Here is a 27,899-nt window from a genome sequence, read left to right as displayed (position 1 = left end):
ATGTGAAATTAAATGTTGAACAAATAAAATTGAGTTGTATAAATGGAAAAAAAATAATTTTGTTCTATCTGAAACATTGCCTTGTTTATATAGTGAGAGAGGAATCGGAACCTCTGGAGGATGAATATGATGATGAACCAATTAAAGCAAAGAAGCGAAAGTAAGTGAAGCTTGAAATGCATGTTGTACTCGTTGTGAAGTTCTACAAGGTGAAGTTGTGAAAACTGTTACTCAATTTATTTTTCGAATACAGTTTATTTTGGTTTTTGTTTCAATGTAACTGCATATCATTTGAAACCTGTTCATATGAATATTAATTGGAGCAGGATTAGGCCATTTGGCTCATCAAGCCCTTGATTCCCCTTATATCCTGGCATCTATCTTTGTTTTGAGTAAAAATTAATAATTAATCCTTCACAGCCCTTTGAAATAGAATGCCAAAGATTCACCACTGCCAAGTAATCAGATCTCAGGTCACTTCAGTCCTAAGTGGCTTATCTGCCTTTTGAGACTGTAACTCCCACCCCTTAATCTGGATTCCTCAGCCAGGGAAATTTTGCAAAACCAGCCCGTTACTTCTTCATATCACTAATTCAAGCTTGAGTGCAGATATATTAACATCAATCTCTTCTCCAGCGTATCAAAATGAGCACTATTTTATCACATACAAAAATTGTTCTGTTTTAGTGAGTGGTAAAGTGAGTATATTTTATATATTTTTAAATACAGGAAGGATGATCTCAAAGATCCAGAGTCTGAGAAGGAGGCAGCTATGGAAGCTGAGATCAAGGCAGCCCGGGAGAGGGCAATAGTTCCACTGGAGTCTCGCATGAAACAGTTCAGGGATATGCTGCTTGAGAGAGGGGTAAGCACCAATGTGGATTCTCCATTTGTATGCAAGGCCTGACAACTAAAGAATTTTTAACTTTAGATTAATGTGCCTTTGTGTTGCCGTGATTGCTAATTAGATTTGTCTTTTAATTAGTGGTGAAATTAGTTTTTCTTCCGTGTTTGATGGCGATTGTTTATCAGATGCCAAGTGACATTTGGGCTGATTGTTTCATGAGCCTATTTTTGTGATACAATAATGTCTTGCGTATTTTGGGATTTAATTTAACACTTAATTCCCATGTTGTAAAGTTAGACATTTCCCTCCCAATGACCCATTCTGCCAGATGTGAAATCCCACATACTCCAAAATAAGACTCGGTGAAAATTTTTGTTTTGATGCATTCATTTATGGAATGTGGATATTGGAAGGAATGGTGATGTTTTGTACCTGAGTGTCAAGCTCAGCTCAGCTTTCTCTGAGGCTTTTTCTACGATTCAACCTTTGATTTGCAGTTATATTTAGTTCAGATCATGTAAAGATGCAGGATTTCCTTCCCTCGATGTTTTATTTTGGCAAATGAAGTAGTTTTGTGAAGACAAAGGCACATGAGATTCTGTTTCTGGAATCTTAAGCAAAAAACAAATTGCTGGAGGAACTCAGTGGGCTCGGCAGCATGTGTGGAAGGAAATGGACAACGTTTCAGGAGGGGAATCTTCTTCAGGCTGCTGGGTTTTTTTTTTTTTTTTTGCATAATACTAGTACCAGCTGTTTATTCCAAATGTATTTATTAAATGTATTTAAACACTGGTTGTTTGAATCTTTTCTGCTCTTTATTTTTAGTTAAGAATCTGTATACCATTTTATACAAATTGTTCATGATATGTGATTATTTGGACCGTCAAACCATTTTATATCTATCCACGTTAATTGCTATCTATGATTTTATGATTGAGTTTACTCCTGCACAAAAAAAATGCCTTTGGTGCTGATGAGCTGACAGCTCTGATTGCAAATTAACTGTTTGATTTGGTTTTCTTACAAGGCATACCTTAGGAATCACCCAGAATTTTTATCCAAGGTCGCTTTCCAGTTCCAAACAGGTCAGGATGTAATCCTGCAGTATATGCACTGCCATGCAAATTAGAGCTAGAACATTGCAAGCATCCAAATGGTGGAAACAGAGTCTGAAGGTATTGTGTGGCTATTGAAACAATTCCGACAGTCATTTAGTTCTTGTGGTGGAATGACATAAGGTGGATGGGTATCAAAGCCTAGCTAAACCTAAATCCTGCAGGCAAGGTGCTCGACAATTACACTGTAAAAATTGTGTAATGCCTTTTCAAAGCCACTGCTTGTGTATCTCAATGTGGTCCAGTTTAGTTGAACATGCAGCTGCTATTGGAAGCAGTCTTCTCACATTTGCTGACCATTATTTGAATATCATTGATGCTGATGCTTTTTTTGGCACATTGGCTTGAGAATTTTTTAAATGATCCATTCGTAGTTGCACCATATCACTTGATACTAGATTTGATTTACTTGATCTGATGAATATAAAAGATTAAACTGCAGTAAGCAAATTCTGGAAATCTGGAATAAAATTAGAAAATACCCAGCAGATCAGTCAGCAACCTGTAGACATAAAAAATGTCATTACTTTAGCTCATTGACCTTTCATCAGTACAGGTCCACGCTAGGTTACAACGCCTGGTTTATGTAAAGCCAGTACATATGATAATTTGGGGGACTGGTGGCATGTATTTGCGAGATGCTGTGGGGCTGCCGGCATCTTATGTTGTATGGCAGCTCCATTTGAGGTAATATCCAATTAGTTGAGTTGCATAGCCTGATTTAAGTGTACATTGCTCTTAATTGACGCCTTGTTTTTATTTAATTACATTGCCAGAAGCCACGTTTCCATCTTGTGAACTGTTGGGTTATGACTGGTTCTGCGTGATGGAACCCTGTTGTAATCTGAGCAAAGAAACTGTAGAAGGCAAACGTGGCTTAACTTCCAGAGAAAGATGAGGATTAAAGAGAATATTGAAGATGTGGTGGTGACCAAGGGAAACTAAATGTTCGTGCTAGTTAGAGGCATTTTAATCTCCCTGAGGAAAACAAAAGTTGGAGATATATGAAAAAAGGAGGAGGAGAAAAATAAAACCGTGCTGGAACTGAGATATGGATTGGAGAAGTGAAACTTAGTTGATGGCAGAAATCTGAAGTAACAGCAGAGAATGTTGGAAGCTTCTCTCAAGAGGCAAAGTTAACTTTTCAAGTCCATGAGTTGTCATCAGAAGTATTCAGTTCTCTCAGTAGCTGGAATGGCTGGTTGTCTATATTTCTTGAATTCACCCGAGGTCTGTAATGTGTTAAGTTGGAAGATGAAATGCGGCGGAAGTTCAAAACAGAATACTGGGAATTATCAGCAGCTCAGGTGGCATCTGTGGGAAGAGAAAAAGAATGGTGCCAAGTGAAGAGTTAAAAGGGCTGGTATTGCTCGTCTTGGAAAGTGTCATCAGAAAGGGGAATGGTTTGAAGGCAAACACTTTTATAAACTTCATAAGAAATGTTTAGTGTCAAAAACGGTGGTCAGAGTGGGATAGAGAATTCAAAGCGACATTGGAAAGTTCAGGATACCCTTGCTGATGGAATGTGGATGTTCCACCCGATTTGTATTTGGTGAGAGGAGATCAGATCATAAGCACCTACTGCACTTGTCTAAATTGCAGGAGCTGCAAATTAATTTCTATTTCAAAAGAATGCTTGAGTTGGCGGATGGTGAGAAGTGAAGAGTTTAAAGGGCTGGTATTACAAATCCTATAGTTACATTGGAAAGGATCAAGAGAGGGGGAATGGATGCAGTAAAGATGGGTAAGTGAACCAGTGTTATGGAGATAGCAGTTCCTTTAGAATACTGCAAAGGTTCAGACTCCGTGGGGGGGGGGGGGGGGGGGGGGGGGGGGGGGGGGGTTGGTGATAATGTCTGTCGTGGAATCACATTAAATGCAGCAGAAAATTATGGACCATGGACAATTGAATGTGGGGGCTGGCAGGGTTGTAAAGTGGGAAACATTCCCTTGGTTTGGGAGCACAGTTGAGAACCTTTGTTAACCATGATTGGTTGCTAACATAATCTGTGAACTGGGTAGAAAAGGTGAGAAAGGGAGGAATTGCCCCATGTGAAAGTGAGAGCACAGTGGAAGTTGGCATCAAAGCTGATGAAACTTGCACGTTCAAAGTGAGATCAGGAGGTAGTGTAGATATGCCCATTGAAGTAATTGGGGGGGGAAAACAGGTGAGAAAGAGGGCCAGAGTAAAACAAAACAATGACTGTTTCATGTTCCACAAAGGGTTAAATCTTTTGGCTTGCATGAAATCTCCCTCCACAGAGGCATTTTAATGCTCTCCCTTTTTTTCTCGCCTTAGACCGTGAGATTTCACTTATATTAAAGACTCTTTTTCATTGTGTCTATTTATAGTCTTGGTGAATAGAGGATTTGGCATTATGTAGACCTTGTTTTGCTAATGCGCATTGGATTGAAGAACAGTGTGTCTCCCATCCATTCTCACAGATCAAGAGAGTCCATAGGTTTGAAGGAGTTAGTGGTAGATAATCAGCTTCAAATCAAAATAAGGATGAAATGCCACTGGTCTTTGCACTTGTAGAAGTGAGACTAAACAGGTCTGTAATGTCATGGTGCGTAAGAAGGAACTGCAGATGCTGGTTTAAACCGAACATAGACACAAAAAGCTGTAGTAACTCAGCGGGACAGGCAGCATCTCTGGAGAGAAGGAATGGGTTTTGTTTCGGGTCGAGACCCTTCTTCAGATGTCATGGTGATGTTTACATGTCCATACTCAGCATGTGATTTTCCTAATGAGATGAGCTCATTTCCTGCTCTGTAGAGGGCGTATGCCATTTGAATAAATATGTTGATCCTGGGAGGTAGGTAATTTAAATTAATTACACTCCCTGCTGCTTTCTTTCCTCCCCCCCCACCCACATGAATACGATCATCAATGAGAATACCTTTTTGAAAAGTTGATTAATATGAGCGACTGGAGACTTCTTTGTTTATAGCTCTGCAATTTAATCCTCCTCTCGCCTAGCATGATTGCTTAACTGTAGGAACTTTGCATAACAATGGGGCAGCTAAGTGCTCTTCATGTAACCATTATTTAGCCTTTGGTTGAAACCAATTTAACATTTCAAGTATTATCTTCATCTGAGATTGCAACAACCATGTGACTGAATCGAGGATCAGTACAATGGTATTCCATGTGATCAGACATAAATCTGAATACTGGAAGGTTGACCGACCAAGGTATACAGGCTGAGTCATAATCATGCTTAATAATTTCTGCTTTACTTTCTGTAAATACGATTACCTTGCTAGTATTTTAACAAAATCTGTTTGGCATCAGGAAAGATAATGCATGCTATTATTAAAACAATAATTATAAACAGTGAAACAAAGCAATATTTGACAGCAACGTTAACTGTGCTTAAGTCTCAAAGTTGCATCCTAGCCTGACCATGGCTTGCCCCCTGATTGAAAATTAATTAGACTCGAGTTGACAATTCAACCTACTTAATTAAAATTTCATTCAATAATCTACTTCATAAGAGGCAAATAATCTGACTCTTACGTTTGGCTTAATGACATTTTGTGCCTTTTAGTGTGTGTGGACAAGCTTCCTTATCTGAGGTTAACTAACAGGACTAGTCTGTATTTCAAGTCTTTCAGTATTTTTAAGTTTAGCCTCGTTTTCTCTCCCAGTTATCCTGCTCAGCTGTCATGCATGCATGCATACTCTTACCATAATTTTTAATCAAGAAGAATTTTTATTTTTAATGTTACAACATAATTCTAAAAATCCCTTTTTCAGAAGTTACACATGCGACATTGCTACTTTTGCACCATGCCACATTTTAACGTTAATATATTCCTCCTGTCCAATATCATTTTTTCTAACATCTTCCATTTAATGTGTTCCACAGTAAAACTTGAACTTCAGATACTTCTGCATCTGAAAAAAACCCTTAATTTTATTAAGCCATGGAATCTAAATTAATCGTGGTTGCAATCAAAAGAAAAAAAGTTCAAGGCTTTGGTTTGGTAGGAACTCCTGCTGCAGTCATCTTAAATGTCACCCGGTGGTGGATCTTTTAATGAGAAACTAGATGTCTGATATTTTAATTGTTTAGTGGTATTGAAGGCTAATTAGTGGAAGAATTGGCAGCGTCCTGCTGTTTTTTTGTCATTTTGAATAGAGATGTCTTATGCAGTAATTTCCCGTGGATGGAAGGGATGGATCTTCATATAGATTTGCTTGTTTGATCACCAGAAGGAAAAGGAAACAAAGCCAATATTCACCCCTTGTTCGTTTTTCCTGACTTTTGTGGAATATTATTGCACAGGCACATGCAATACTCTGGTGTTTCATTTATCTAAGCCTTGAAGGTGAGCGTTAGTAGGTTATTTGACCATAGAGATGATCGTTGACAATCTTGACACTGGACGTGGGTTGACTTGACCATAATTTTCAGCAGTGGTACAGGGAAAGAGAGCATAAGCCATCGCTGTTTCCTTTTTGAAAATTCACCCTGACAATACCATGAGTAATAAAAGACTCCCAGTTGCTGTACTGAGTAAAATCCAATTAATGTAAAACAAAATTAAAGTTGGAGAATGGTGTTTGGTACGTGCTTTGTTACTTGCACCACTTGGACTTTCAGTGAAGCATGATAATGTCATGGTTAGTAAAGGATTTGTATGGCAGTAGAAATGTCAAATTTGTATTCGCATTGAGGTCTTGTTCACAAATGGCGACTTTGCCAATCTCCAGTACTTCAGTGGATTTGGATGGATTTAGCTTAGTTGCTATTTGGTTTCTCTCTTTTAGGTCTCAGCATTTTCTACATGGGAGAAGGAACTTCACAAGATTGTATTTGATCCGAGATATCTCCTCCTCAATCCAAAGGAGAGAAAACAGGTAAACAAAATTACGTTGTTGGGTTAGAGGAAATTATCTGCACATTGCTCCTATTAAAATGCTGAAGCAGAAAAATATCAGTGAATTGTAGGAATTCTTTGTAAATTCATTCTCCCCCTGCATTCTACCCCATTTCCTTAAAAGACATGGCTTGATTTTACTGTGATTCATTTTGACAAGTATTGGTAATTCTCCAAAAAACCTTGATGGACACATTTGATGTGCAGCAGGTGTGGTAAACGGCATCTAAATGTCAGACACCATTTCCTAGGACTTCCATCCCTATCCCCCTGATAGTTCAAAAGGTTTGTCATTTAAAAAGGCTTTAATTTAAAAAAAGCTTTAAATAAAAACTTTAAAATAAATGTAATAAAAGCATTTGCAAATAATTTAAAAAACCGTTAAAGTAAAGCACTTGCCTGTTCCCATCATGTCAGTAACCCAATTCAAAAGACTGAATCAGTCGCTCATACCAAGTTCTGTGGCATTCGTTGGACCTCCAAATGCCCAACAAATACCTCACTTGCAGAGTTGGATCCTGCTCTACCAAGAATTTTTGATTGTCTTCGAACAAGACCCGAGATTGAAAGAAACTGCAGGAAGGATTGCGATGGAACGTGGTCGTACTTTTAATTAAATTTCCCATTAGTTCACTTTATAACTTTATATATAATGATTAAAGAAATTTAAGAGGTGAATTGATAGCTGTTCAACGTCATGAAGTGCTTTGTGCAGAAGAGAAGTTAAAGATATTGCAGGAGAGTCGAGAATCAGAAAAAACAGATTTACAATATTTGGCAAAAAAATGCATAAAAGGAAAGGTAGAAACAAAGATATGATGATGATGATACTTTATTGTCGCATGTACGTGGAGCAGTGAAACTCTTTCTTTTTGCATACAATTCTCAAAGTATGCAAAGAGTCGCCACTTATAATGCGTCGACAAAGTTACGAAAGTGCTCAATGTAGTGCCGATGGTTCCTCTTCATTCTTCCCCCGCCCCCCTCCTCCTCCCCACGCGGGTGAAATGAAGGAATCTCTCTTTTAGGACCTTGCTTTCAAATTCTTAACAGATGAACATCTATGGTCTGCTGAAAGATTTATTTGATAAGAGCATGACTGCTCCTACATCAGTTCTTGCTGATGGTCTGCTTACATCAAATTATTATCATCAGTTACATCGGTAACCCTTTCAGCTCTCAAATCATTATCCTGCTGTAATTATATCATTAGATTGCAAGCTGTATTTGCAGCGACTAAAAATAAAAATGCTCAATTTCAAATTGCAGATATTAATTGAGTTTAACAATTATCTGTCGAGGAGTGGCCTCGTTTTATAGTCCAGGTTTAATTGTATTTTATTCTTAAAATCTGCTCATCATTGGCCAACAAATTTGATGAAATGTGAAAGTACTGAATCTCTTAAGTACCAATAGTACGAGTAAGGGAATAGAGGTGTCTCTCCTGATTGGCACCAGTATTTAATGGGTATTTCTTCAGGTTCTGTTTTAAAATGCATTCTTCTGTGATGCAACAGGTTTTTGATCAGTATGTGAAAACTAGAGCTGAAGAAGAGCGAAAAGAAAAGAAAAACAAGCTGCAGTTATCAAAGGAGGATTTCAAGAAATTATTGGAAGATGCAAAGTTAACTCCCAGGTAAGTGTCTGGTTCATTCCCATGATGTGTGTGTTGCTGGCAGTGCAGCTAATAAAGGTTCATTTGTAGGTACACAAAATTGCTGGAGAAACTCAGCGGGTGCAGCAGCATCTATGGAGCGAAGGAAATAGGCGACGTTTCGGCCCGAAACGTCGCCTATTTCCTCCGCTCCGTAGATGCTCTGCTGCACCCGCTGAGTTTCTCCAGCAATTTTGTGTACCTTCGATCTTCCAGCATCTGCAGTTCCTTCTTGAACACAAGGTTCATTTGTAATTGCTTTCGACTGATCTGTGAATTGGTCACATTGGTGTAAGTCTCAAATTTAATATAGATCAGGTAAGGACAGCAGGTTTTCTTTTCTAAAAGAGTTATAAAATTCTCAGCATTTCAACAGGTACATTGTTAAATTAACAACTTGATAATTAAAATTATTTGGTTAAGGAGAACTTTAACTTTAAATCCAGCCATTTAAAATTTGCAATTACATTTTAGCTACTGGCCCTAATTTTTTACTTGTCCGGTAATTACATACCCATTTCATCATCCTTAGCTGCTTTTCATAATCTACAAATGCAACTGTCTTTACCTTCAAACAAGGTTCTTGGCACTTTCAGTTTCCTTCATGAGGTAGACTTGCATGGGCCAATTAATTCGCTGGCTACAGACATGGCATTTCACCTCTCCAAAAACTGTTTGGTAATGTTCACAATGGCTGAATGTTTTGATTCATAATTTTAAAATGTTGCTGGTAAATGCTATTAAATTTGAGGCTTGGCCAGAGGTGCATCAAAATACAGAAGTCCCAAATTTAGGAGCACATTCCTGCTGCCAGTCATAGAGTCATACCGCATGGAAACTGGTCTTTTGCCCAACTCGTCATGCCAACCAAGGTGCCCCATCGAAGCTGGTTCCACCTGCTTGCATTTGCCCTCAAGAACCAACCACCATCAACCACCAATCAACCACCCATTTTTACACTAATCCTACTTTAATCCCATTTCATACTCAATTTCATCAACTCTCCCTAGAATCTACCACTCGCCTACACACGAGATGCAATTTATAATGGTCCTTTAACCGACTAAACCACACATCTTTAGAATGTCAGAGGAAACTGGAGCACCTGGAGGAAATCCACACAGTCAGAGGGAGGTCTTGCAAACTCCATACAGACAGCATCTGAGATAAGGATTGCCCCCGGGTCATTGAAGCTGTGAGGCAGAGATTCTTTAGCAGCATTCCTGTGCCGTCCTATTCGATTGATCTGTTGTTGCACACATACATTCCATGTGAAGTCCAATAGTACAGTGCAAATTTCTGAGATCCTTCTCGTGGAGAAATTTGCTCACAGATTTTATGGCGGGTGAGACATTGTGCTTTTACGAAGGAGCTGGTTGTGGAAGCGCGGTTAATTACTTGCCCCAATAAGCGTCAATAGTTACGAAGTGGAAATAGTTGAGAGCTTTAAGTTCCTTCGCGCAAATATTACCAACGATCTGTCAAGGATCGACCACTGAAGGGATAACCTTGGCACATCAGCGCCTATATTTCCGCAGGAGACCCCAATGACTCTTTCAAACTTCTACATGTGCGCCATCGAAAACATACTGTTGAGTTGTATCACAGTTTGATTTGGGAACAGTTCTTCCCAAGACCAGAATATTGGGATGTCCATCACACAGACCAGACACCCCACCATTGACTCCATCTACACTTCATGCAACCTATGGAAAGCAGCCAACATGAGACCCTTCCCCACCCCAGTCATTCCTTTACCCCGCTCCAGTTGGGTGGAAGATACAAAAGCTTGAAAGTGTGCCCCACTAAATTTGGGAGCAGCTTCTTTCCCTCTGTTATCAGGCTTCTGAACAATCCTTCCATAAGCTTGGGTACAGTCCAATTCTCCTTACCTTATTACAGACTTTGTCTGGAGCTGTTGCACTACAATATTCTGCACTGACTCTTTCCCTTTGTTCTACCTATTGTATGAGTTTGGCTTGATTGTATAATATCTGATATGATTGGATACCAAGCAAAACTATTGTACCGTTTGAGTACAAGTTTGACAGATGGTTTGTCCCACTTGGTCGCCTAATCCGCGAGTTCTGCCGTGTTTGCCCTCTACTCATACTCGCAGCATGGTCGACACGAGGTCCTAGGAGGTTTTTGTAACTTTATTCATGCTCGAGATTAGTCCCCATGTACTTGAGACCTCAGCTAGGTTGCGGCGTATTTTTCAACGTTGAAAAATGCCCGCGAGTAAAAAAAAGGTCGCCATGGAAAAAAATCAATACTTTTTTTACTCGTCGGTTTAGTCGTAGTAGGTCGGCATGTTAGTCGTAGGTAATCGAGGGTAGTCAAAAGTAGTCGTAGATAGTCTTCATCATAGTCGAAGGAGATCGTCTTCACTCTCCACTATTCGGTGTCCAATTTTCCCGAAGTTAGGCGTAGCTGGTCTTCAACATAGTCGAAGAGGTCTTCTACATAGTCGAAGGAGGTCTTCAACATGACATTTTTTCAAACTCTTCTAAACTTGCCATTAGGTCGCCCAAGTGGGACAACCCCATAGGCATGATTTAGTCATCTGCCAGTGGGGATTGACCTCTGACCTGATTTTGATAATAATTTGGATTGGTCGATAGTTTGGATCCACTTCTATGACCTGATTACAATGTGTGTGACTTAGCACTGTGTAAGGTCTCATCAATTGGAAGCTCTCAGTGAGTATGTTTGGTCCTCTAGATCTGTCGAGATCTGGGTAGTAAATGCATGCTGCTGCAAAATCCTAATTCTCAATTGGCAGCCCTATTTTGGAGCGGGTCAATAACTCGCTGATGGTTTTATCCTCTAGGCTGGATACTGCTGCCCTCTTCCTTAAGGAGTCAGCAGGATTTACATCCAGTCTGGTTTTATGATGGTCAATAAAGTCCATGTGGGGACTGCAGACACTTCTGTGGATGGGGCAAACGTTGGCCGGTGCTAGGTAGATTTGCACTGATGATGCATAGTCTCGTCGTTCTTCATATCGTCCAAAATGTTATTTTTCCACTTTGACGTCATGGGCAATGATTGCTTGTAGTAATGGGGAATGTTGCATTTCTGATTGGTTGATTCATGGCCTGGTTCAGTAACTCGAATGCTCAAGAATGAAACTCACTGCAGAAAGTGGTGGACATTACCTGGTCCGTCATGGACATTGACCTCCCCACCATCATATGGATCTACAGGAAGCGACACCTCAAAGGGAGTTGATATCATCAAAGACCCACAGCGTGCCCTGGCCACACTCATCTCACTCCTACCATTGGGAAGAAGGTACAGGAGCTTGGGAACCGCTATCTCTAGGTTTTTCACGAACAGCTATTTGATCTTTCAGAGCTTGACCTTTAACCACACTGCGACGTTACCTCAGCAGCAAACTACTATGGACATCAGATAGGTTGCACATAGTTCTTCAGCTTGTACTATTATGGTCTGGCTGTCGAGTGTTATTGATAATTTATTACATTTATTTGTTGTGTTGCGTTATTGTGTCTGTGAAGCTGCGGAAACTAAAAATGTCATTACATTTCTCGAGCATATGACAATTAAACACACTTTACTCTTCATGGAGCTTTTGAGTACATCCTTCAATCTTATCTACTGTCTGGTAATCTCATCCTATGACAGCTCAAAATAGCTGCCTGTTCACAGGGGAGACGCTTTTTCTAAGGTCAGGGGGCTTTGTATCAGCCCCCGTGTGGAGTTTTGCCTGCTACTGAATAATTTGGTTTTCATAAAATGCCAACAGTCTGTCACTGAAGCCAGCAGTGCAGCTCTGGGTGCAAATTGTACAAATGCTTATTATCAGAATACTACTCGACACCCTACATAATATTTTCAGAGGAGAAAGTGTACATTGAGCAAAAAATGCCATTTCCCCCTTGCCTTGCGTTCGGTTGTTGATTCACTGAAATGTACTTTCACTTGCAAGTATCTGACTTTGTGTTGGATCACCAAACCATTTGGTAAATAGCAACAATTTTTCCTGGAGACTATTGGGCTTACATCATATTGCAGGAGCATGTTGTGAAATTCAAAGAAGATTTTGAATTATTAACTCTTTGTCAATAACCTGTCAAACATTAGAATGGAAAGTAATTAGAATTTTGTAACTTGCTTGATTTAAAAAAAGATCAAGGCATCAGAACGATGTTGGCTTGTGACCTATATTTAAGTTGTATGATATGTGTACATGGTAAGATGCTGTGGGTTTTTATATAAGATGTGATTTACCAAACATATGACTACCGGTGGTGCATTGTGAAACGGTTAGCCTTGGGCATGGAGACTTTGTCACACAGCATGGAAACAGTCCCTTTGGCCCAAAATGTCCATACCAAACAAGTTGCCTTCCTCAGCTAGTCCCAATTGCCTGCATTCAGCCAATAAATCTTTCCTATCCATGAATCTGTCTGAATGTCTTTTTAATGTTGTAATTGTACTCGCCGCTATCATTTCTTCTAGCAGCTTGTTCCATATACCTACCATCTTTCGTGGAAAAACGAGCTCCTTAACCTCTCCTCTAAATTCTTCCCCTCTTGTCCTAATCCTGTGCTTTCTAATTTTAGACTGCCTGACCCTGGAGGAAAAAGACTAAACAGCTGTTTCAACCAAAGGAAACCCCTTCCCACCTAATTCAGGAAAAAAATGGAGTAAATGAAGGCTTGCAGCATTTTTTATTAAATGCTTTGCAGGTGTCCTGCACTTAACCTTTCACGTACATGTTAGTGACCACCAATCCAATTGTTGTTGGGAGGGATACTGGTGGCACAATAGGTTCAATTACTGTATTTCCCGGCAATGAAGACACGCATCCCCAATTTAAGTTGCTACATTTTGAGAAGAGTCAAGAGTTTTATTGTCACGTGTCCCAGATAGGACAAGGAAATTCGTGCTTGCTGCAGCTCAACAGAATATGTAAACATAATACAGAACAGGAGGTAAAAGTTCAGTGTGTCTATATACCATAGACCATATATGTACACAAAAAAATAAACAGATAACGTGCAATAGACTTTTATTGTTCAGAGCTTATTTGATGTTGTATTTAGTAGCCTGATGGCTATTGGGAAGAAGCTGTTCTTGAACCTGGATTTTCCAGATTTCAAGCTCCTGCACCTTCTTCCCGATGGCAACGGAGAGATGAGTGAGTGGCCAGGATGGTGTGGGTCTTTGATGATGCTGGCTGCCTTTTTGAGGCAGCGACAGCAATAGGTCCCTTCGATGGTGGGGAGGTCAGAGCCGATGATGGACTGGGCAGTGGTCACAACTTTCTGCATTCTTTTCCGCTCTTTGACATTCAAGTTGCCGAACCAAGCCACGATGCAACCAGTCAGAATGCTCTCTACTGTGGACCCGTAGAGGTTCGAGAGAGTCCTCCTTGACATACCCTCTCTGTAATCTTCAAAGGACGGTGCGACAGGATCAAGGGTTTGTAGTCCAGGGGTCGGCAACATCGCCTGCGTGCCCCGGGACTGGCTGCAGTCCCCAGATCCCTCGCGTCCCCAGGACTGGCTTCAGTTCCCAAGTCGCCTGCCCCGGGACTGGCTGTAGCGCCCGGGTCGCCTGCCCCGGGACTAGCAGAGAGAGAGAGAGAGAGAGCCCGGGACGGAACAACCAGCCTTCCACCCAGTAGCTGCCCGCCAACCACCACCACCACCGGTTGCGCCTGTGGCGCTGAGGTTCTGCTGTCCGGTCCCGGCAGCTGCTCGCAGCCACCCGAGCTACTTCCATCCCCGGCCACAATGCGGTGGCTCCATGCCCGTAGTGTGAGTGAGTGAGTTGATGGCATGATCTCCGACCCCCTCCTTCTCAACGCTCGTGCCCACCCCGCAACTTTACCTCCGACCAGACTCCCCACACGCTGTGAAAGGAACTCCCCCCTCCTCCCCCCCCCCCCCCCCCCCCCCCCCCAGTGAAGCTGTCCTTTTATAGCCACTCCCCATCAGTTGCCAGCAATGAGGGATAGACTTGGCTACCCTCTCAGTACAGTAACATTGTTCTTGAGGGATAGCCAAGTCTACCTTTCTAGGCTAACAACCTATCCTTCGGCCTCCAAGACGCAGGTACATTTGCGTGCCTTATTTCTGGGTAAAAAATGGCGTCTTCATTGCGGGGAAATACGGTATTTTTTAAAACTACTTCAAAGGCCGAATATCAGAACTTTGCTGTAACGAATAGAAACATAGAAAAATAGATGCAGGTGTAGTCCAATCGGCACCGAGCCAGCACCGCCATTCAATATTATCATGGCTAATCATTTAAAATCAGTACCCAAGGGATTAGGGATATTTTCCCCATATCCCTTGATTCCTTTACCCCTGAGAGCTAAATCTATACCACTGCCCTCTGTGGCAGAGAATTCCACAGATTCACAACTCTCTGGGTGAAGAATATTTTCCTCATCTCAGTCCTAAATGGCCTACCCCTTATTCTTAAACTGTGACCCCTGGTTTTGGACTTCCCCAACACCGGAAACACTTTTCCTGCATCTAGCCTGTCCAATCCTTTAGGAATTATATATGTTTCTATAAGATCCCCTCTCATCTTTCTAAATTCCAGTGAATACAAGCTCAGTCGACCAATTCTTTCCTCATATGTCAGTCCCACCATCCCGGGAATGAACCTGGTGAACCTACGCTGCACTCCCTCAATAGCGATAATGTCCTTCCTCAAATTTGAAGTTTGGTCAAAGGGGTGAAAACAGCTCCTACCCATGAAATTATTAACAGACTGAAAGCACAAACACAATTGGTGTGCTGAGTCATGTAGACCGCGATTTTAGTTCCATTTCCTAGTTTATCACAATGTGAACATTCCCATCAGGGAAGCAATTTTTTCTCAGCACTTAGTCTTCGTACTCTGGCCAAAGTTCTTGCCCCTTGATGTTTGATTGTAAAATGTCTAGTTGCCTTTTACATGTAAATCCAACTGAGAATATTGTGCAGGTGTAATAAATAAACTTTATTGTGGGATTATCACAATTTCCTTCACCTCTATGATAGTTTTATCAAATAGACACATCCAGGAGCTCTATAAAATATGAACTGAAATTTTGAATATGCTTAAACAGTTTAAAAGGAAAATGACATGCCTGAACACTGACCCAGAATGTTTGACTTGCAAAAGTGTGTGTTATGGAAATGGATATTCAACGCAATTTAAGTATACCAAGCAAGAATTTCAAATATGTTGAGGAAGGAACTACAAAACGTCTTCAGCGCGTGTGTGTGAACGGAAAGAGCTCAGATTGGCGTCCAGTGTTGAGTGGTACACCTCAGGGCACAGTACTTGGCACACATCTGTTTTTGCTTTACATAAATGACATCCATGAAAATGTCAGAAGCACGACCAGGCTATTCGCTGATGTTTATTTGCTGTACCGTCCAATTAAGTCAGCTGATGATGAAGATGCTCTCCAAAAGGATCTCGATACAATGGTTGAGTTGTCACAACAATGGGGCATACAGTTCAACCCTTCCAAATGTGAAACCATGCGTGTCACCAGAAAGGGGAATCCTGGCGAAACATCTGACAATATACTTGGTGCACCCTTGAAGAATCCAAACAAACCAAGTATCTTGGCATCAAATTGCAGAATGATCTGCGTTGGAATGGTCAGGCTCATCATGCAACGGTGAAAGCAACAGCTGTCCTTAACTTTCTGAGATGCAACTTTCATCATTGTTCAACTTCTGTCAAGGAGAAGCTATACTTCACCCTCGTTAGACCTCATTTGGACTACGCAGTTGCAGCATGGGACCCATACACAAATAAAAACATTTCTTCCATCGAACGTGTCCAAAGACAGGCAGCTCGATTTGTTACTAATACCTATGAGAGAGAAGCGAGTGTTATCAAACTTCTGAATTCACTGGGGTGGAACCCTCTCCAAGACAGATGTGAAGCTCGCCGTTTGACCTGTTTTTACAAAATGTTAAATGGCCATCTCGACATAGATTACAAAACCTACACCAAACCCAAATTAATTAGGAGCAGACGAGGGCATTCGATCCAATTTGAGATACCAGCTACCAAGACAGGTGTACAGCAATTCATTCTTCCCCCGCACAAGTAAAGCATGGAATAGTCTTCACCTTACCATAGTTACCCAACCAGATGCAACTAAATTTAAGGTAGCTCTTTCTTCCCAAGAACCCTTTCTGGCTTAAGTCCTCCCTCCACCAACTCCAGTTTAAATTCCATTTGGAATATTTTGGAGGACTGGGAAACCTAGAAAACCTATCAAGATGCTGGTTTAATCCAGAGATAGACACAAAAAGCTGGAGTAACTCAGCGGGTCAGACAGTATCTCTGGAGAAAAGAAATAGGTCATGTTTCAGGTCAAGACACTTTAGCAGTCTGAATGCTTCCCTGGTGGGAATGCTCACATTGCGATAAACTAGGAAATGGAACGCAGATTCAGCGGTCTGAAGAAAGGTCTCGGCCCGAAACGTCACCTACTCTTTGTCTCCAGAGATGCTGTCTGTAACTCCAGACATGCTGAGTTACTCCAGCTTTATGTGTCTATCAAAAGTTTCAAATAGTTAAAGTAAGGTTGCAATTATTTTCTCATTGGTAAATATAACCTTTCACTTGATACTGTAATATGCTTATGATAAGCCCATGGTGTCTGAATGCTTGCAAATTTTTTGCTCCTAGATCCACATTCAGTGACTTTGCTTCCAAATTTGGCAAAGATTTCCGATTCAAGGCCATTGAAAAGATGAAGGATCGGGAAAGCATGTTTATCGAGTTTATTGCCAGCATGAGGAAGCGCGAGAAAGAAGACTCAAAGAGTCGTACAGAGAAGGTAAGGTGGTTGTAGTTCCAGTGGCGTGAGTGGTGAGAGTGTGATTGTCAGGGATGCCAGACCCTTCCCAGCAGAAACCAAGCAAACTGAAACCTTCTCTTTTAATGAGTGCTTGCATATTTCAGAGTGTTTGAGAAAAAATATCTGGTGTGTAAATGAGCATGCATCAAAAATAAAGGTCATGTATTAAAAAAATAATGAGATTTGAATGTCATGTGGCTGTGGTGTCGAGAGCCCTGGGGATGTGGCTTCCACTGCGAGGCAGCTTGGCAGGGAGGTGGCATCAATAACATCACGATAGCAACACATTGTACCTTCCCGGAAGTCCCTGTGTGTTGTGCGAATGAGATTTTTTTTCAGCCTCTGAAGCCTAATCATTTATGACATTTGCAAATAGGTGCATGTTAAGTAACTGCTGTTCATGTAAATTTTCTCCATAAATTACATAAGAAATTAAAAAAAGAACGTTTAACATTTCATTACATTTGATTTAAAGCCTTGACTTAAGTTGCTTATAATGGTTATGCTGTTCAGAGGGTAATTTGTTAACTGGCTTTGAACATAGTAAATAAACTTGTCTAATTTAAATTTGATTACTGAATTGTAATTTTTACATGTAAATATTTTTATTTGAAAATTGCATGTTTATTTTCAAAATTTGTCTTAAAAATTGTAACTTGTTGATTTTTTGCATTTTGATGTTTTCTAAAGCCCTTTGTAACCATTTTATGTATTCTGTTTTATAACGAGAATAGTCTTTACAGTTTTGACTGTGCGGCCTATCACTCAGTTCAGTCTGACAGCAGTCAATCACTGACAAAATATTATGGGAATCCCTAGTGAGGAAAGAATTGGTGTTTCTCTGTGTGGTGACTTTAGCCTCCCGCTGCTCTGGTACTTTACATTTTTTAAGTTATTTTCCTTGTGAAGTGAAAATTGTGCCCAAAAATGTATTAAGACAAAACAATCAAAAAAAGATCTGGATAGAACCAGATGGTATTCATTCTTTTACTTTTTTGTTTTATTGTTAACTCGTGTAAAGTAAATATTTCAACTTGTGTTTTTATTTAAAGTAGTCCTAATAAAATGTAACAAGTTACAAAATTGATTGTATAGAAAGATGTGAAGCTTTCTGAGTCCTCTTTATGTCTTTTTGTATAGCAATAGAATAAGTGCCTGTCACTTGGATTACAAAAACAAGGCACAAACAAGGCTTTGTTTAAAAAAGATGCGACTTAGTCCACTTTTCTCCAATTTTTTTAAACATTCAAAAATAATTGAATAGTTGATCTGTTTTGGATAAACTTAGTTCTGCTCCTCTGCTGCCCTCTTAGCAAATAATTCCAAAGATTCTGTACCCTCCAGATTTCTTCCCCTCTTGGTCCTGAATAGCTGACTGGTTAACATGTGACTCTGACCAAAGGCTGTAAACATTCCAGCCATGGGCAAATTTGATCCTGTATCCATCCTTTCATCATTGGAAATCAGTATATTCCAATGATTTAACTATCTAATTCAGAGAATCTAGGCCCAAAGGAACATAAAGAAATAACTATGGATGCTTTCATTCACAAGTTATAGGAGTAGAATTAGGCTATTTGGCCCATCAAGTGTACTATTCAATCATGGCTGTATCTGTCTCCTAATCCAATTTTCCTGCCTTCTCCCCATAACCATTGACAGCCATTCTAATCAATAACTTGTCTATCTCTGCCTTAAATATATCCACTGACTTGGCCTCCACAGCCCTCTGTGGCAATGACTTCCACAGATTAACTACCCTCTGACTAAAGAAGTTCCTCCTCACCTCCTTTCTAAAAGAGGGCCCTTTAATTCTAACCTAATCATTCCTGGAATCATTCTTGTAAACCTCTGGATCTTCTCCAGAGCCAGCACATCCTTCCTCAGATATGGGCCAGAGTTGAGTACATGGCCATTTGGATAAGACAAACAGTGACAAACGTACTGCATTCAAAGTATCAGTTTGCCCCTTCATGGTAGAAGGCAGAAAATTAAAGTGGTAGTAGTATTATCTAAAGTATGCAGGAAGTGTCTTGTTGAACCTCACATATACGTTAATGTGTTGTTTTTAGTGGAAGAAATACTGACTGAAAATGGGAAATTGATTTTAATTTGTAATTTTATTAGCCTTGTAAAGACTCAGCAAGCTTCACAAAACTATGCAAATTACATACTTAAATTAAGACACAAATATTGTCTTTGCTTGTTAGCTTTATATAACCAAAGCCATGTAATCTGTATTAAAGTCTGTGTATTGATTTAATTTTGCATTGAAAGCCCTTTAAAATTATCTGCAGTGTTCAAACTATTTAAAGCATTGGTTGATTTCCATAATGATTTTACATAGCTTTTGAGGGTAAAATCCATCTGTTGTGGATTCGTATAAAAGAGTAGTCTAGATATTTGCTTTTATTTTGTGATCACCATCAGCCATATTGTACATAAAGTTGACATTGCATAACTTTAAAATTGATTACATTTTTACGGAGGTAGATTGTATGTAAATGAGGTCCAGAGGGAAACTGGTTTTAAATTAAGTACAGAATTCATGATTTAATTTGCAATAGGTTCAATTTACTTTAAAAATGGGTCTGGGTCTTTTTGCTACACTTCTTAAAGCCTGGTGCTCACTGGTGTGGTGACTCTAGTCTGCCTGGTATTATCCTTGTGTGAGCTGTTGTCATTAGCTACCACTTGAAGCACCACCTTGAGATGCAGAATAGTTGGCTCAGCATGGATCACAGCAACTCTACATTCTAGTGTTGCGTGCACTAGCATTGCTCAAACTGAAGTGAGCTGCACATGGTGGCAGTGACTCCATTTAACGTGAGATGTTATCTATAAAACAAAGATATCCAAGATATTTAAAAAAGTCCGAAGTTAATGCACTAGTATAAATGCAATTCCATAGAAAATTATAAGACCAAAATTTAAATTGCTAAGACCATTACCTGAATTAACCTTAGTAATTTTGTCAAATTCCATGCAGTCTTCCTCCCCAAATAAAGAAAAATAAATAGATGCCATTCTATAAAAATATATCTTAGTATTTATGCTCAGGGGCTTCTTTTGTTAGTTTCAGTATAGAATGTACATTCACTTCAGTGTGAGGTAAGTCAATGATGTTGTTAGTGGTAACTAAAATGTCAAGATCACAAAACTGCTTTCTGACTGCATATATTCTTCATTTCTGCCCATCCACTTTATAACCTACCAATCAAAACTGAGCAGATAAAAGGCAACTTTTTCGACATGTTGTCTGAGCATCACCTGGACAGCCAATTACGCTGGAGTAAAGTAAAGGAGAAATTTGAGAGTGACTCGCGGTACAAAGCTGTGGATAGTTCTGGACTACGGGAGGATTTCTTTAAACAATACATGGAGAAACTGGCCAAGGTAAGCCTGTGTGTATTGAAGTTGCTTCTGAGAGACTTGGTGAGCAGTTCATTTAGATAGAGCAACTACTTTGGGACTAGCAGTCTAAGCTGCAGTCGGATGAAGGTGCTGAAGTTGGCTACTATTAATGACAGCAAGGTATCCTGGCTTTGCAGCGATTCTTGTCCAAAGTATAGGCGTGTAACTATGAACATGATTGGGCTTTGCCATTAAAACCATAAAACTCTGAAGAATGATCACCTGGTGGAGGTCGGAATATCACCAGACAATAGGTGAAGAGTAGGCCATTCGAGCCAGCACCGCCATTCAATGTGATCATGGCTGATCATCCCCAATCAGTACGCCCGTTCCTGCCTTCTCCCCATATCCCCTGACTCCACTATCTATAAGAGCCCTATCTAGCTCTCTCTTGAACGTATCTAGAGACATAAAAATGCAATTAAAAGTGGCAAGATGTCTAAAAATTGTTTCTAAAAGCAAAGTATAGAGTCAAGGTGGCCAATTTCAGGCCCTTTGCCCCAACTTGCCCATGCCATCCAACATGCCCTATCTGTACTAGTTGACCCTGCCTGCATTTGCCCATAACCCTCTAAACCTATCCTACCCTGTACCTGTCCAAATGTTTCTTAAAAGTTGTGATAGTGTCTGCTTCAACTACCTCCTCCCGCAGTTAATTCCATGTACCTACCACCCTTTGTCTGTTTAAAAAAAAAAGTTGGCCCTCGGGTTCCTATTAAATCTTTCCACTGTCACCTGAAAGCTTTGTCCTCCGCTTCTTGATTCCCCTTCTCTGGGTAAAAGACTCTGTGCATTTACCCTATCTATTTCTCTCTGACATAACAGCTCATCCTCATCTCATTATACACCTCTGACATCACATCTCATCCTCCTGCACTCCAAGGAATAAAGTCCCAGCCTGCTCAACCTCTCTGTAGCTCAGTCCCACGAGACCTGGCAACATCCTCGTAGATCTTCCCTGCACGCTTTCCTGCTTAAAAACATTTTTCCTAAAACAGGGTGACCAAAACTGAGCTAAGCACAATATTCCAAAAATGGCCCCGCCAATGTCTTGTACAACTGTAGCATGACTTCCTTACTTCTATACTCAATACTCTGATGAAGACCAATGTGCTGAAAGCCTTCTTGATCATCTGATCTACTGGTGACACTGTTTTCAAGGAACTATGCACCTCTGCTCCATGACACTACGCAGAGCCCTATCATTCACTGTGTACATCCTGCTCTACTTTGACTTCCCCTAATGCACAACCTTGCACTTGTCTGTATTAAACTCCATTAACCATTCCTCAGCCTATCTGCCTAACCGATCAAGATCCTGCTGCAATTTTTGACAACCATCTTCGCTATCTACAATATCACACTTTCGTGTCATCTGCAAACTTACCAATCATGCATTGTACGTTCTCATCCAAATCATTGATATTGATGACAAACAACAGTAGACACAGCACCGAACTCTGTGGCACGCCACCAGTCACAGGCCCCTTGTCCAATAAACAACCTTCTACCATCACCCTCTGCTTCCTTCCATGAAGTAAATGTTATCCATTCAGCTATCTCTCCTTGGATTCCATGTGATCTAACCTTCGAGAGCAGCTTGCCATGCGGAACCTTGTCAAATGCCTTGATGAAATCCATATTTACAACTTCTACAAAGGAGAAATATTCATTGAGGACCTTGCCCATCTGCTGTGGATCCACACAGAGTTGACCGCTTTGATTCTTGAAGGGCCCCTTTCTCAGTCTAGTTACCCTTTCTCCCTTAAAGTACATATAAAATCTCTGGGGATTATCCTTAATATTATCTGTGAGAACTATCAAGGCCCCCTTTTTGCCTTTCCTTTTTTAGTATGCTCCTCAGTTTCCAAAACTCATCCATGGATACACTTGATCTATACCTGCGCCATGTTTCCTTATTCTTGACTAGAGCCAGTTTCTCTCACCCCAAGCTTCCTTACACCCACCTGCTTTGCCCTTCACTCTAACAGGATCATGCAGGTCATGGACTCTTATCATTCCACTTTCTGGATTTTCCTTTTCCTTCAGACAACCTGCTCGAATCAATTTGTGCGAGTTCCTGTCTAATACTTTCAAATACTTTTAAATTGTCCCAATTTAGAATTTTAACTCATGGGCCTGCTCTGTCCCTATCCCTAAACCAAAACCTAATAAAACTGCCCGCTGGTCCCAAAAGGCTCATCCACATACACTTCATCCACTTGCACCTACTCCATTTCCCAAGACCAGATCAAGCGTAGCCCTCTCCTGTGTTGGGAAATCTGCATAGTGCTTGAGGCAACTTTTCTGAACACATTTGACAACTTCTGCCCATCTAAACCTTTTGCACTGTGACATTCTCAGTCAATATTGGGAAAGTTAAAATCCCCTACTATGACAACCTTAATAATCTTATCGCTACCTGGAACCTCCTGGTATAATTTGCGTTGATTATTTGGGGGCAGGCAGAACACTCTGTAGGGGATTTAAACTTTCCCAATATCGACTGAGAATGTCACAGACATAGAAACATAGAAATTAGGTGGAGGAGTAGGCCATTCGGCCCTTCGAGCCTGCACCGCCATTCAATATGATCATGGCTGATCATCCAACTCAGGATGGGCAGAAGTTGTCAAATGTGTGGAGCTGAGAAATGAGAAAGAGAAGATCAGCTCCACCCTTAGAGCCGCGCTAGACATGAATAATGCCATCTCTGTTCCCTGCTGTGAAATCCCCCTTAAACAACAAACAACCCCCCCCCCCCCCCCCCCCCCCTGTTTTTTTTACCCCCACCTCTATCCTGCAGCATCTGTATCCTGGACTGTTCGGTTGACAGACTTGTCCCTCTCTTAACCAGGTCACACATACCTATCCACGCCTTGAGCCGTATTCCTTGCCCATCAGGCTTCTCCTATTAAAATAAGTGGAATTTAAACCCACAGTCCTTTCTCACTCCCTGCTTTTCCTCTTCCCATTCTCTCCGCTAAACTTTCTTTCATCACCACCCATTCAGCCTTTCACCTCCTTTGATCCTGCATAGGACCCCCCCCCTCACCCCCACCCCTGTCCCCATGCTAATCTAGTTTAAACCCACCCATGTAGCACAAAGGAACCGGTCTTGTTCCTCTTCAGTTCCGCTTCAGTTAAGGTGAACCCATCCCTCTTTTACAGGTCACCTTGGCCCCAGAAGAGATCCCAATTGTTCCCAAAATTGCCCCCCTGCACCATCTCCTTAACCACACATTCATTGCCCCTATCTTCCTGTTCCTACCCTCACTTGGCACTGGAAGCAATCCAGAGATTATTATCCTGGAGGTCCTGCTTTTTATCCTTTTACCTAACTCCCTAGTTCATTACAGCACCTCATACCTTTTCATACCTATCTCATTTGTGACAACGTGCACAACGACTTCCGGCTGCTCCTGTCCCCACCGAGCATGTTATGCAGGCGCTCCAAGACATCCTGAACCCTGGTACCAGGGAGGCAACACACCATCCTGGAGTCTTCATTGCTGCCACAGCATCTCCAGTCTGCGCCCCTAACTGAAGAGTCGCCTACCACAATAGCTCTGCTTGACGTTACCCTGTGCTGAGCCTCATAGCCATGCTCGGTGCGACAGCCTGATACTGCTGCTCAACTTTGATATGTCATCCCCCTCGACAGCACCCAAAAGGGTGTGCCTGTTTTGATGAGCGAAGGCCACAGGGGTCACTTGCATTCCATCTCCATTTCCCTACCTTGTGGTCACGGACGTTGGGTGTGACGATCTCGCTGTACGTCTTATCCAAGAAACTCTCATTCTCCCAGACGTTCCCGAGGTCATTCAGCTGCAGCTCCAGTTCCCTAACACTGTCTTTAAGGAGCTATACCTGGACACAATTAATACAGATGTAGTCGTCAGGGACATCAGCAGTTTCCCTGTCTTCCCACATCCTGCAGGAGGAGCATTATATCAACTTACCTGCAATTACCAATGAAACTGAACCAAGACAGAGAGGGAAATTAAAAAAAAAACAAAAAAAACCGACTCTCACACAATACAAACCTGTACCTTATCCTCCTATCCGACTCTGAAAGCCTACTTGCCACAGCCATCTCACCAAAGATCTTGAGCTGAAGACTGGCACTTGTCCTCAACACAGCTCTTCTCCTCCACACAACCTCTGACCCAACACGGCTGCTCCACTACACCTCGCCTTGTTTTTATTAACCAATTTGGATGTTCCGACCAATCAACGGGATTGCTGCTCAAAGCTGCAGCTCCTGCTTCGAGCTGAAATCAACTTGCCCAAACCGGTTCACTAATTTGCTTTTTAAAGTGGTCCTGTACCTGCACTGACCTGAAATTCACTTGCTGCAACTAACCAAGTAGACAAAACATTTAAAAATTATCATTGCATTTATTCTTTGCTTGTTTAGTGTAGAGATACAGGGCGGAAACAAGCCATGCGACCCACCGGGTCTGCACCAACTAGTGATCCCCGCTCATTAACACCATCCTACACACACTTGGAACAATTTTACATTTGTACCAAGCCAATGAACCTACAAACCTGTTCGTCTTTGGAGTATTGGAGGAAACCGAAGTTCTCGGATAAAACCCACGCAGGTCACGGGGAGAACGTACAAACTCCATACAGACAGCACCCGTAGTCAAGATCGAACACAAGTTTCTGGCGCTGTAAGGCAGCAACTCTACCACTGCGTCACTGTGCCCCCCTGTATTATAAATATATATAACATCACCCATTCCTTCTCTCCAGCGATGCTCCCTGTCCCGCTGAGTTACCCCAGCATTTTGTGCCCATCTTTGGTTTAAACCAGCATCTGCAGTTCCTTTCTACACACGAGCTTTCAGAGTTACAGGTGTACTATACAAGCACCTTCTCTTAGCTGCCAATGCCATAATTGTGTCACATGGCATGAGCTTCACAGCATGCCTCTACGTTTGCACATCCTGTACCTGTCAAAACAGCAGGGAGTCAAAAGAAAAGGTGATAAGGAAGGAGTGTGTTTTTAGACTACTAATATAAAGAAAGAGAATTTAAAGGCCAACAAAGCAATTTGAGAGTCTAATTTTTTTTTTAAAGTTTGATAAGTTGAAATGTGGGGAAGTGACTGAAGCAATTGTATTGCCATAAAACTAGCTCATTATCCTCTATGGCCTTTTGACTCTGATGGCAATACAACAACAACATAAATGTCATTGTGCTGGAGAGAGCTAACAGGCCTGTCACTGCTGGTGATAGCTGAGCAAATGAGCAATGCTGCAAATATCAGTCAGAAAGATTTGAGCATGTAATCCCCTTTGGTTAACATATTTTAACCTGTGCTGATTTGCCTCCAATTTTAACTGCAGATAGCATTGTCATGTCGTAGCTATTCTTTTCCAGTTTAAATGTGTCCTGTGCAATAAATCTTGCCATTCAATAACATTTCTTTATTAAATGTGCCTGTCATTGCCTTTTACAAAACTGGAAATACTATAAACCCCTCTGGAACTCTACCGTTTTGTCTGTTTCACAGCACATAGATTCCGATAAGGAAAAGGAGCTGGAGCGTCAGGCAAGAATAGAAGCAAGTTTGCGAGAGCGGGAGAGAGAAGTTCTTAAAGCTCGCTCGGAACAGACCAAGGAAATTGACAGAGAACGTGAACAACATAAGCGAGAGGAAGCCATTCAGAATTTCAAAGCTCTGTTGTCTGATATGGTAAAACCCTGTGTGTTCAGAAAATAGAGCACAGGCTTAGCTGTGCTCATTTTTTATGTTCAACATTTTCTAAGTACTCCTAAATTAATTTATTGGATGATGATTATTACATGAGATGGAGTATTTAGTACTTTTCCTTGGCCGTTAAATTGAATCGATGTTAAGCACTCACATGGTGCTAATGTAGTATCTTACATTTCTATCGGTGAATAATCTATAGTTAAAATGTAATGAATTCTGTGTTGAGGCTTGTATTGTTTTGAATTTAATTATCTCCTCTCTCACCTTGTGGTAGATTGAATTTTCTTTTTTAAATGTTCATATTTGGTAATAATGCACTAAATGCTACAAAATCTATTTGAAAGTTTGTGGGAGCCAGATACCAGACAAGCTTCAATTCCATCACTCTGGAAACCATTTGTCCATTAGCTGATTTATATAGTGTGTAGGAAGGAACTGCAGATGTTGGTTTAAATTAAAGATAGACACAAAATGCTGGAGTAAAGCCCTTGTCCCACTTTGGCGACCTCCACCGCGACCTCTGGCGAGTTTGTCCGCGACCCATAGTCGCAGCAAGGTCTCCACGAGGTCGTAGGAGGTCTTCGTCCCTCCCCTTCATGGTCGAGAGTGGTCTCCGCGTAGTCGAAGCTTCCGCTAGGTTGTGGTGTATTTTTCAAGATGCTAAAAATAGGTAGCCGTGGGGAGAAATCGATATTTTTGTAGTCGTGGGTCCAATCGAGGTCAGTCTTGGTAGGTCATGATGCTAGTCATAGGGGGTTGAAGGTAGTCAAAGGGAATAGCTCCGGGATGCAAAAAAGGTCAGTAGGAAAAAAAAGGTAATTTAAACAGCAGAACGTCACCTCTGTCACTCCAAGGCATGTTCATTCATAGCTGGAGAGTTTTTTGGAGGAGACTTGTATTTTAGAGATGGCACCAAAAAGGCAGCAGCACAGGGAGAGGGCACAACCCTCAAAAAAACCTGCCGTACAGGTGTTGCCCACTCAAGAGGAGGAGTGGCAGGAGGTGATGCCACAGGAGGTGATAGTGCAGGAGGAGGTAGCCCTGCATGACAGACCCCTGGAGGAGGAGACCAGGGTTGTAGTACATGTCCCCACCACCACCCCATCCTTCACTGCCTCATTTGAAGGCAGCAAAGCAGCCCTTTCTCCTGTGTCTGACACAGCATCAGAGGGAGATTCTGACCCAAGCAGTCGTTCCAGGTACGACAGAGGGTCACCTGCATCTCCTCCAACCTCATCTATTGCATCCGCTGCTCTAGATGTCAGCTGATCTACATCAGTGAGACCAAGCGTAGGTTTGGCGATCGTTTCGCCGAACACCTCCGCTCGGTCCGCAATAACCTACCTGATCTCCCGGTGGCTCAGCACTTCAACTCCCCCTCCCATTCCGAA

At 41.4% G+C, this 27,899-nt stretch overlaps 1 protein-coding gene across 5 annotated transcripts in view; it reads left to right on the top strand.

The window, feature by feature from the left end:
• Positions 1-27,899, top strand: part of tcerg1b (transcription elongation regulator 1b (CA150)) — a 75,939-nt gene that overhangs the window by 40,537 nt on the left and 7,503 nt on the right. For all 5 annotated transcript variants that reach the window (XM_055642592.1, XM_055642594.1, XM_055642589.1 and 2 more), the window contains 7 exons: positions 94-160; positions 730-865; positions 6,743-6,832; positions 8,370-8,488; positions 17,192-17,342; positions 20,595-20,759; positions 26,305-26,487. In XM_055642592.1, the coding sequence (XP_055498567.1) occupies positions 94-160; positions 730-865; positions 6,743-6,832; positions 8,370-8,488; positions 17,192-17,342; positions 20,595-20,759; positions 26,305-26,487 (911 nt within the window). The remainder of the gene's footprint in view (positions 1-93; positions 161-729; positions 866-6,742; positions 6,833-8,369; positions 8,489-17,191; positions 17,343-20,594; positions 20,760-26,304; positions 26,488-27,899) is intronic.

Source organism: Leucoraja erinacea, chromosome 11 (assembly GCF_028641065.1).
Source record: "Leucoraja erinacea ecotype New England chromosome 11, Leri_hhj_1, whole genome shotgun sequence".
Taxonomy (NCBI): Eukaryota; Metazoa; Chordata; class Chondrichthyes; order Rajiformes; family Rajidae; genus Leucoraja; species Leucoraja erinaceus.
Note: the sequence above shows the minus strand (reverse complement) of the source record. Positions and strands in the feature narration are given on the sequence as shown.